General features: G+C 43.5%; 1 protein-coding gene across 1 annotated transcript in view; it reads left to right on the top strand.

Annotated features, from left to right (window-relative positions):
• Positions 1 to 208: 208 nt before the first annotated feature.
• axl (AXL receptor tyrosine kinase) overlaps positions 209 to 12,171 on the top strand; it is a gene marked incomplete at its 3' end in the record, with an annotated part of 66,112 nt that continues 54,149 nt past the window's right edge. The window contains exon 1 of the mRNA XM_080732003.1: positions 209 to 334. Within this exon, the coding sequence (XP_080588129.1) occupies positions 244 to 334 (91 nt within the window). The 5' untranslated portion in view covers positions 209 to 243. The remainder of the gene's footprint in view (positions 335 to 12,171) is intronic.

The raw sequence follows: 12,171 nt of genomic DNA, 5'->3' as shown, positions 1-12,171 counted from the left end.
CCGATCACTAAACTCTCGTCATCACACGATCAACAAGAAGAGCCTGAAATACCTGAAGGATCCCGCATCAGAGAAGAGCTGTGATTTGTTTTGGATTTGTTTTGTTTTGTTATTTTTCTTTGCTGTGGTTGAGATGCGGTGATGAAGCCTTCACTGAGGATGGATTATAACAATCATCACTTCGGCATGAGGAACAATATGAAGACTTTAAGACGGGCGGATCGTTTAAGAAGCGGGACTACTATGTCTATGTGGTCATCTTCATCAGTGTTGCTGCTGCTTCTAGTCGGGCTGATGGCTGGGCTGGGAGCAGTGACTGCTGGTAAACTGACAGGTAAGTTCATAGAAGTGCACTTTACACTTTACACCTCCCACTGAGCACAAGTCCTACTGTGTTCTATCCGTCTGTCTTTCAATATTATAATAGGCGGCCTATATGAGATACATAAAGTGGTTCCTGTGTAAATAAGCCGTAAGCGTATAGGATCTCCATTTAGTTGACCTTGTACCAGTGATTCACCAGTGAGTCATTAACATGTACTTTTTCCTATGCAACCTTCTAATAAATTGTTCAATCAATCAAACCAGTCTGGATACAACAAAAACAATGTCAAACACTGTGTAGCCTAAACATTTCCCCCCTTATTGTTTCCCAGAGTCAGATATAGGCTACTTTATTGTTACTGTACATCTTGTGCAGGTAACAGGGTAGCTATAAGCACTAAGGAGGCCACCTCAGTGTTAAATTGGCTATTTTTTTTTCTTTTTTTTTCAAAGTGCTAAAATAATAAAATATTTGAAAAATGCTTTAATGTTTTAAAGTAAAGTATACATGACTAGAAGAACATGCTTAAACATTCGTCAAGGTCTAATATTTCTGCAATTGCTACAAAAACCTGTATATCCACTCATTTTGGGCATAAACAAGAAATTAGCCTGATCACATCATGTACAGCCTACTTAATTACTTAAAACCATTTTTCAAATATATCTATTTTTTACATTTTGGACAAAATAGAACATTTTACATTGAGGTGCCCAGATGTCCTATAGTGCCATCCAAAGTGCTATAGCCTGTATCCCTTGTGCTCATATAAAGAGCCACAGATAAAATAAATATCTGTGGCAGATATTTTTTTTATCTGTATCTACCATCCACTTTGAATGGAAAAAAATATCTGGAGAAAGAGATTTTTTTATCTGTTATCTGGCCCAGTGGGAATGGGCCTTTAAACGTATTTTCTTTCCTTATTCCTTATTTCCCTGAGACATGTCTAACCATGAGAGTGTACACTACACATGTAACCAAATGGACCCTTATGGGCATGAGTACACTCTCAGAAGTTAGAGATGCTATAGGGCGCATTTGATTCCAGTGTTTGCCCACTGAGGATTTGGCTGCCTGTGTGTGTATGGCTGGTAAACTTGAACATTTAATGGTAAAAACAGCGTGATGAGCAATTAGTTGAGCTTTGTTCTCCACCCATTAAATCAATTAGCTCTGGGCTCGTTATAGAACAACCGCTGCAAAACATCTGGGCAATTCAAAGCTCATAAAACCCACACAGTGCCTGTACTCACAAAACTGTTTTTCTCTTTTTTTTACCCGCCCACCTTTTTTAATGAATTGTAAAATGACAAAAGAACGAAACCTGTGGAGTAAAAAACAAACACATTGCATGTTTAGGAGGCTGAAAGTCTTGGGAATCTGTACAGTTAGTAAACAAACTTTTGTCTATGGCTGTGCATTTATCGTTTGACTTGGTGATTCTCAACCCCTTTGCGCGTCAAAGACCTCCAATATGATCACGTCTTTGATATCTGGGACCCTGATCTAAGCATTGTGTTTTATTGTTGACCTTCTTTGTTGTGATTATGGTCTGTCATTTGGTACAGAATTTCTTTACTGTCTATACTGGCCAGTGTATACAGTATACACTGGCCAGTGGTAGACAGTAAAGACATTCTGGAGCATTCTGGATGGTACTGTATAGATAAAAGAGAAACTCTGATCAAAATGCACATTGCTGTGCCTTCTCCTTTCATTCGATTTAGCTGGGGACCCCCTGGAACACACTCGAGGACCCTTGTGGGTTACCGGCCCCCATGTTGAGAACCACTGATCTAGCGCATGCAGTGGTTCTCAAACTTTCTCATGTCAAGGACCCCCAAATTAACACTTGGAACCCCATTTGAAAAGATATGCCACCAAGGAGATTTTTACGGCTCTAGCAGGACCCCCAGTTTGACATGCATTAGACCCCCATTTGATGGCATTTCTATCTCTGAGACCCTAATTTATATTGTAAAATCAATGTCAATTTAACTCGGAGAGTGTACAAACTTGGTTCCATTTGTCAACTCTCTGAGTTACAGACCCATAAGGGTCCCTTTGGTTTCTAATTATCTATCATTTAGCTGGGGACCCCTGATCTGAGAACAGCTGATCTATAGCGGAATTGAATGGGATCAACCTGAGACGAACAAAAGTGTGTATTTGTCCTGTTGAGGATTTAGAGCTCACTCCTATATAAAGGCTCAGAGTGCCATTTACTGTAACAGCACTGCTGACCTTTTGAGATCAGGTGTGTGATTTCAGCCTTGTTGGGGCCTCCACCTGTTGGGGGGCCCATTGGGGGGCCCGGTGGTGGCAGTCATGTGTTCTTATCATCATGGAGATCCTTCTTCTGATCTCAATGCACCAGGGATGCATGCTTCATGATGAGGGGCCCGCAGACCCCTGGAACAGAACACCATGTCTGCTCATCTCTGCTGCGTGATCGTTTTTGCCAACGGGTCTGAGGCCCTAAGCTAGATGGAGAATAGATATTCTGCATCTATAGCTCAGGGCTTAACTCAAATTTTTGCTTCTGGGGGTCCCTGGAACAAAATATTTTGAGATGGGGGTCTGTGGTCAAATACATATCATTTTGGGGGTCCTTGCTTGACATGACAAAGTTTGAGAACCACTGAAATTATACCGGTAGCAACATACGTTTTTTTTTTTTTGAAAACCGTTATGATTTAGAAGACATTTGTAGAATCAGCCTTTATCATTGGTCCTCAAACTTTGTCATGTCAAGGACCCCCAAAATGATATGTATTTGGCCGCGGACCCCCATCTCAAAATATTTTGTTCCAGGGACCCCCAGAAGCAAATATTTGAGTTAAAAATGTTCACTCTGAATTTGGGTCTTGCCTTAAGCTGGATGCAGAATAGTTACACACAGCTCAGACCCGTTGGCAAATGAAAGGTGGCATCTCTGCTATACGGATGAGGAGATGGAGGCACTGACTGCACAAAGAAATGCTGCTGCTTTTAAGTGCTTCTATGGCAAGGCTTCCCAAACATCTCAGGCCGCAACCCGACCAAAATAATCATATTTGAACTGCATGGGGTCGACCCGTCCACCCTGACAAGCACTTGGAATTGTAGGCATTATTATTACATTTAGTTTGACTCGGCTCCACAGAGCTGAAGATAGACAAACCACACTGCCAGGCGTTGTGAGCTTGTAGATTGTCTACTTTTCACAATGTTTGCCTCATTCTTAAGTAATATTTGACAATCTGGCCAATTTGGTATTAAAACGATCTTAAAGGTCATTAAATTGTCACTTTATAAATGTGCAGATAACCAACATGTACACTTACTGTATGTTGGTTTGTTTACTGTTACTGTAAGTGAGAATACAATGTTGCATATTAAGCTAATCATCTGGGGACCCCCTCAAATAGTTTGGAAACCACTGTTCTATGGGATATAAACATGGTTCTTTAGAGGTTCTCTGCTGTTTTTCTTTATGAGAGTTTGTGACTGTTTTCAACGATAATGAGTCATGCCCAAAACAGAGTTGCCAGGATGAGGGGGCTAAACATATGTGCTAAATCATGGCACAAAGATGTTACCCTGAGATTACAAGCCAAAGAAGCACTTTTAGTGTTATTTCTCTCTATGTCTTTCTTTCTATCTCTCTCTCTCTAACACACACATGCATTTATTTTGCGCGCACACACACAGACACACACACACACGCACGCACGCACGCACGCACGCACGCACGCACGCACGCACGCACGCACGCACGCACGCACGCACACACACGCGCACACGCACACGCACGCACACACACACACACACACACACACACAGAGAATGTATTGGAGCGCGAGTCAGAGCAGTGATTCAAACCAGAACGGCAGTATGATGGATGGGGGTAAAGGGGGCACACAGAGTAGAAGGGGGGGGGGGTCGGGAGGAGAGGGGAGGTGGCAAAATGTCTAGCGATGAATCCCAAGAATGGCATGAAAAGGAGGGTGAATGGAGAGGGGTGGAGGGGTGGGGTGGGGTGGGGGGGGTGTGACCTGAGTTATGCGCCTTTAAAAGGCAGAAAAGATAAAGTGGTGAGTGTGAGAGCGGGAGCTAAAAGCTGGGCCTGTGTTTGGATGTTTTCGGGGAGGCTGCAGTGTGCGTCTCTTCCACTGACATTTAACATCTGAGGACTGTGGCTGCTGGGAGAGACAGAGCTGGGAAGAACGAGGGGGGGGGGGAGAGAGAGGGAGAGAGGGAAAGAAAACAGAGAGAGTGAGAGAGAGAGAGAGAGAGAGAGAGAGAGAGAGAGAGAGGGAGAAGAGCGATTGAGGAAGAAAACACTGCGAGAGAGAAGGGAAGAGTGAGAGAGGAAAGGGAAGAGAGGGAGAAAGAAAGAAAGGAGAGAACGAGAGGGAAATAAAGTGAAAAGAGGGGAGAGAGGCTGAGAGAGTGAAAAGAGAGAAGAGAGTGAATAGGAGGGAGACAGAGAGAGAGAGAGAGAGAGAGAGAGAGAGAGAGAGAGAGGGGAAGAAAGTGAGACCTTAGGGGGGAAATTAGGGAACAAAAGAGTCGAGATGGAGCAGTTAAACTGCTGTGAATCACTCTCTCTCTCACACACACACACACACACACACACACACACACACACACACACACACACACACACACACACACACACACACACACACACACACACACACACACACACACACACTCTCTCTCTCTCTCTCTCTCTCTCTCTCTCTCTCTCCGTTTTAACCGAGGCCTGTTCAATCTAGCAACGTTAGCATTCTGTTAAGAAGCCTGAATAGAGAATGTGTAACTATGAAAGAGACAGAATGTCTGGTATTTCTTTCTGTTTTCGTTCTTTTCTTTTCTCTTCTTCTCAAAGAAATCAGCCGAGCTTAAAGTCAGTGGAAAGAAGAGAACATGCTTTTTTTTATTAAACAGCCAGGAACAGAGAGAGAGAGAGAGAGAGAGAGAGAGAGAGAGAGAGAGAGAGAGAGAGAGAGAGAGAGAGAGAGAGAGAGAGAGAGAGAGAGAGAGAGAGAGAGAGAGAGAGAGAGAGAGAGAGAGAGAGAGAGAGAGAGAGAGGCGGTGGAGCAAAGAGTCAAAGTCGGGCCTCTTGGTTTATTGCACGCTCCCAGAGCAAGACGTGTGTGTGTGTGTGTGTGTGTGTGTGTGTGTGTGTGTGTGTGTGTGTGTGTGTGTGTGTGTGTGTGTGTGTGTGTGTGTGTGTGTGTGTGTGTGTGTGTGTGTGTGTGTGTGTGTGTGTGTGTGTGTGTGTGTGTGTGCAAGAGAGGACACGTGCATGAGTGTGTCTGGCCGTCTATGTGTGTGTGTGTGTGTGTGTGTGTGTGTGTGTGTGTGTGTGTGTGTGTGTGTGTGTTTGTTTTTGCACGTCTATCCTTGCACACATTTTCATGCTACACGCTCCCAAGAGCACACAACTCCTGTTGTTGATGTTTCTTCCAGCTATGCACAGATTAATCGCTCGTTCATAATTTGGCATTGATTGATATTCGCTTTATATTGACTTCGTTGTACTTTACTTTATGATGGATCCCCATTAGCACATGCCTATGCAATGTTTCTCGGGGTCTGTAACCGTCACACCATCAGACAATTGTTCACCCACAGAAGTTAGGGAAAATAGTTAACGTTTATTACTACTTTACACAGTACAAAGTACTGTCGTAAACAACAACACAAAGGCAAGAAAATCAATAAGAAGCACAGTCAATACAGAACAACAGCATGCAATAGTATGCACCTACAGTATATGCAACTAACTATACTGCACTATGCAGAAAAACACAACACAACAACAAAAAGTTATGGTGTCCTCACTGTATCCTCGCCCCAAAACACATGAAGCGTCCAATACAATCAGTGCAATGCAAAAGAAAAATGACAGTGACAGTGGCGGCAGTGGCTCAGGGGTAGAGAAACCGTCATTAGAACACGGAGGGTTCCCGAAGGGTCCAGTTCGATCCCGGGCTCCCCCAGAGTTAGTATCGAAGAGTCCTTGAGCAAGACTCTGAGTCTGAACCCCTAGTTGGTCCCGGTGAGCAGGTTAGTGCCTTACATGGTTTCCTCTGCCATCAGTGTATGAATGTGTGTATGAATGGGTGAATGTGATGCACAATCTGTGTAAAGCACCTTGGATATAGGCGCTATATACATTTACCATTTACAGAGTTCACAGTGCAACCAGTAGAACAACCATAGTCAGAGTTAGTTTCTACTATACTGTTAAGTGGTGGATCAGTCTGTGTTTACACCTGATTTGCACATAATACGCGCCTATGTCGCACACGTAAACAGCAGATCTATGAGCTCACTCGCAGCGGATTGCAACACCACATGCACGTCGTGAGCCTCATAGATCTGCTGTATTTTCCACGTGCGCCACTGGCGCGCCACTGCATATAAATCAGGCGTGAACTCAAGCTGAATGAAGTATGTGTTTATATATGACACACACAGAGTTAGGGCGACACAAACCCTCTGGGGTCACGGCCAAAGGGTTCACAGGTCAAAGGGCGGCCATGAAACGGGCTCGGAGGGCAAGGCTGACAAGCTTGAGAACGTCTTTACAGCCAGTGTCTCAGTGAAAGAGCCTCTATGCTGCTCATACTGACTCCAAGTCCACACTCGTTCCTTTATCTGTGGCTGGATGTACATCTGTGTGTGTACGTACATCAAGAGTGTATGTAGCTTCGCCAGTGTTTGTTAAAGGAGCACTTTACTTCACCCATGTTCTACATTGTCTTCATGTGATTGGTCTTGGGTCTGCGTCTCAAAGAAGTTCAGAAACCCCGCCGTCAATGACGTCATCAGTCGGCAGGTTTGGTCATTCCAAACAAAATTACTATTATTATTTGAAATTGATGCGCGAATAACGGCTTCTATATTCTGTATGAAAAATTCCCTGGAAGAGAAAGGTTTCTATTAGCTTGGACCATTTATACAAAGATATTGGTAAAAAAAAAAAAAAAAAAAAGTGATGTGCTCCTTTGACTTCCCCTGGTCTTTTTGCACATAGTCTGACTGTCCGGGGGATGCATGCTATTGGCAGACTACGGTCAGTGGCCTTGTGGCTACGTAGCCACTTGCCACGTTCTACTGTGGCATCAGCAAATCTGACCACTATATGTCTGAGCTGGGCATGTCTAGTCTGTCCACACAGTCATGGGTGTACTCTATTAGTAATGTTTTGGTTTGGTTTGTCAGTTATTTAGTAACTTACTAAACTTAGATGCATTTCTTTTAGATATTTATTATCATCATGTGTTTTCATTGATGTCTTTATGAGCTGCTGTAACGCTTGAATTTCCCCTCGGGGATCAATAAAGTACCTACCTACCAACCTACCTACTGTGCAGAGAGTAGGGGCCTCAGAAAGCAGCCCTGTGGGACTACTCTGTTGAGGGTCACTTGGGCTGGCCAGAGGTTTCAGAGCCCCCCATCCTCACCACCCAGTCCAGCTCTGCACAGGCTGGGCTTGAGTCCTCCTATGCAGCGTATTTTTGCAGAAACCCACAAATGGCAAGAAACCACTCCATTCCCATTAAAAAGCATTCCCATTGAAGTCAGAGAAGGTCAATAGCTGATCTACAAGCTCAATCTTCTGCCAATCCACTGGAAATCTGTCTTGCAAATGGCAGGACGTGTGACATTTTGAAATGGCACATCTGAAGGTACCTGAGCTTTGTGTCCATGGTGATTATGGTGATGAATGCTAAGCTGTAATGTATAAACTGCAGAAAATGCAGGGCAGTGTACTTGGGAGAGTGTTTTTAGCAGGTCTTTCAGTCCGAGTGTATCAAAAAAGCCACTGGGTTAAGGCAGCGGAAGCTTGTTATTGACTCACCCCAGTGTACGCAGTGTTGTGGCTATATGGCATCATCTGTGGGTCTCAGGGACATGCTGGGCCCCTGATTCAGCCCGGGAAAAAGAGTTGGAGAGGCCCTCATTGCGTGCTATAGAGAGAGATCTCTCTCTATAGCGCTGCTGCTACTCAAAGATTTGCCATTTCAGATCATGTTTTGTCCCGCTTTTCCCAATGGCCAGCACGTCCCTGGTGGGTCTGTTTTCCCTGTATAGCAAATTGGTGGGAAAACCTGTTCATCATCAGCTCTTTGACATGCTTCTCAAAGCAATCTCTAGGGGAGGGATTGGTTGAAAATATCCCCCAAAACAGCTGACTGTAGCTGTGTGGTGCATGCTCTGTTACCCCCAGAAGAATGTTGTCTTGTCTTGTCCTGCTACCTTCGTGCACGTGTTTACTCTTTCTTTGGACAAGTGAATGTACATCCTCGGGCCTCGCCAGGCGGAGAAATGCCTTTCATTGCTCGGCGATGCCGTAAACGACTGGAAAGATTAAGAGGGAGACATTTATTCTTGTCATATTTTGGAATCCCACGCAGCCAACCTCCCGTCCTGGACATTGAGCAGATGTGCAGAGCGCTTGGCGGCTGCAACGGCACACTGTAAAACTATGAGGGTTAATTTAACTCTGAGAGTGTACAGAATGTAACCAAATGGACCCGGGCCGATCGACATACATTCTGTATGCTCTCAGAGTTACACGTGACTCAAGGAAAAGGCAAGGCAGTCTTACACAGTCACAACAAGCAAAGGAAAACACAATTTTACAATGACATTAGGATTCATAAAACTAAATAAGTAAAACAAATAACAGTTACAGTGCAGAAGAGAAATACAAATAAAAGTAACTCAATCAAAGGCAGCGGTCCTTAGTTGTGTTTTAGAAGAAAATAAGAGTGACAGAAGGCCTGCAGTTTTCTGGGAGTGTGTTCCAGATATGCGGTTAGGGATGGGACGATATGAAATTTCATATCACAATTATTGTGACCAAATAAATCGTGATTTACGATATTATCGCGATAATCAAAATATCCCCAAAATCCATTATCCTGGGGCGGAACATTTGCCGAAAAATACAAGCTCACAACGCGTCGCCGTATATCGGCAATTATTTTAAGAGATTTGGTAGAGTGAAAAAAAAAAGACTGTATCAAGTACGTTATTTACAGGTCCGTTTTACCAATTAAAGAGGGTTTAAGTGGTACTGGATATGCAGCTCTGCAAATAAAAGTGAATTGATCCCAGTGCATGACGGAGGACGATTTCACAATAAATCCACAATGCGATTACCGTGTTTTTTATCACAATAAACGATAACAGCGATTATTGTCCCATACCTATATGTGGTGCATAAAAAACAAAATGCTGCTTAAGTTCCACACATTTATTTTCCGGTTTTAGGGACTCAGGGGGGGAAATAAGGATGTGATTCAGGGAAACAAGGACATGACTCGGGGGAAATAATAAGGACCCAAATGGATAAATGACCAGCGAGGAGTTTCACTGCGCAGTGCAGGGCCCATATCCTCCTCACTGCCGTCTGATTGAGGGACGTCGGGAGACTAGAAAGGCCTGTTCTCACCCATGTCGACCAATCAGACGAGGCGTCTCTGTGCAACAAGGAGCCATTGTGCCGCTATCAGTCGGGCCCTCCTCTACAAACGTCCTATCAGTCAGGGTCAGGAGACAGGGGAACATCAGTCAGGAAACGTTTATTTGATACTGGGGGGAAGGAATTTGAGCTGGAGGTGATCAAAACCATTAAGACCAACTACTCAGGAGAATCAAAGGAGCATAGTGGTCTTTTTTTAAACATGTGCTGGGAAAAAAACTGAAAAAAAAGTTAAAATATTGAGATAAGAGGTTTCTGCCTGACAGCAAAACGATTGATAAAGATCATGGCTCTGCCATCCACTTGAGTTAGAACACATTTTAAAATCTAATATCTTTATATCGTCGTTGTCGGGTGGAAACCTTGTATGTCCAAAACCGTTCGTTTTGCATTTATCATTTTAAAAATGAGTTAAACTAGTGAAAACAGCCGATCTACAAGCACACGGTGCGAGGCGTTGTGTGCTTGTAGATCGGCTGTTTTCACTACTTTTGTGCGATGGTCTTGTATGATGAAGCAGGGCTTTACTTTGCGAAAAAAATTACCAATTTGAAACTTGGAGATACAAGGTTTCTGCCCGACAGTGACGATATGTTAAAGGAATCCACATGTCAAAAAAGGTTGGCATGGTTAAAGTAAAGCTTTCTAGGCCATTGGGGCCATCTAGGCAAAGTGGGGTCCGGGGACCCTCAGGGGTCCTTGAGGGAGTTCCAAGGGGTCCCCAGCTAAATGATTGGTAGGAACCAAATGGTTCCACATTTGTACACTCTCATTAATTTTGTACACTCTCAGAGTTACATTGATTTCACAATATAAATGGGGGTCTCACAGATATAAATGCCATTAAATGGGTGTCCGTAGCCTAATACATGTCAAACTGGAGGGGTCCTTGAATTTAAAATGGTGGAGAATCACTTCTAGAGACGTATGCATGTCAAACTGGAGGGGTCCTTGAAATTAAAATGGTTGAGAATCTAATAAGCTAATAAGTGCCAATTTGGGGGGCTACATCTCAAAGGTTTGAGAACCACTGGTGTAGGCTGATCAGTGCGCGTGAACCCAGAGTCACCATGTCCTTATCACCATCATATCAGTGTAAGCTGTGCATGGCTGCTTTTATGAGCAGAGTGTGTTTACCACCACAAGATGAAGAGGATGAAGTGAAACTAGTCAAAAGTTCACAAACAGCCCTGCTTCCCTGTTTACTCTAAGGATGTTTGGGCCGTTTATAAAGCATTTACTAAGCACTTTAAAGCCCTCTTCAACACACAGGCAAGGCAAGTTTATTTTGTAAAGCACACATATCAATAACAAGGCAATTCAACATGATACTGTATATACTGTATGTAGGCCGGTGGTTGCCAAACGTACTAGCGCAAGACCCAAAGGAGAAAGTACATTATTTGCCCAGGACTCAAACTTGTCACTACTTCTCAAACATGTATTGGAATTATTTGATTGATTTTAATTTATTCATAATTTGTTTTTAAATATGTTGGAATTAAATTGATGAACAGTTGTGATTTTCTTTAAAAAAAGAAGAACAAATCTTTTAAATAATGCTTTTTTAAAGGAAGACTTGGGATCCATACATATTGGTCTGCGACCCAAACATGGGTCCCAGGTTTCTGAACTCCACACGAGTCTTATAACGAGCGTTAATGAGGACCAATTATATGAATGTAGGCCGGTGTCAAAAATGGGCAAAGTGGTCCTTTAATCATTAAGCCATTAACCACTTAAACACTCTTGTCTTTAAATGACCAAGTGTGACAGTGTGTATTTGCTGCCAACCTCCGTCGAAGTGTTGCTGAAAATGCTGCCTAAATGAATGAAAAAAGCATTAAACAGCACAGGGAACTTGATAACAGCAAGAGTGAGTTGTTCTTCCCTCTACGTAACGTAGAAGGAATTGTGCTGAGAGGGAAGGATGAGTGGAAATGGTGAAAAACAAAAACACGAGTGAGTGACTGACCCCTCACTGTGCCATTCATTCATTGGAGCGCTGAAAAAAAGCCAGCTCAACTTTTGTTTTGCAGCTGGTCACGCAACGTGTCACACAACGTGTCACACAACGTGTCACACAACGCGTCACACAAGACTTCACGCAATGTGTCAGTGTTGCCTGATTTTTTACTTAGTTGCACACTTGTTTTTGTATGCCGTAAATAGCAGATCTACAAGCTCACAACGCGTCACATTTGTGAACTTGTAGATCTGCGATTTACAGAGCACGGCTGAGGCATGTTGCCATGGCTTCCCATTGAAAGTGACATGTAGTCTGTTGCTTTGTCGCTGCCAGTACTGTAGGCCCATATGATTGACCACAGCATCAGTCAGGTGACCATGACAG

Source organism: Nannobrachium achirus, assembly GCF_963921795.1.
Source record: "Nannobrachium achirus genome assembly, chromosome: 8".
In the NCBI taxonomy this organism is placed as follows: Eukaryota; Metazoa; Chordata; class Actinopteri; order Myctophiformes; family Myctophidae; genus Nannobrachium; species Nannobrachium achirus.
Note: the sequence above shows the minus strand (reverse complement) of the source record. Positions and strands in the feature narration are given on the sequence as shown.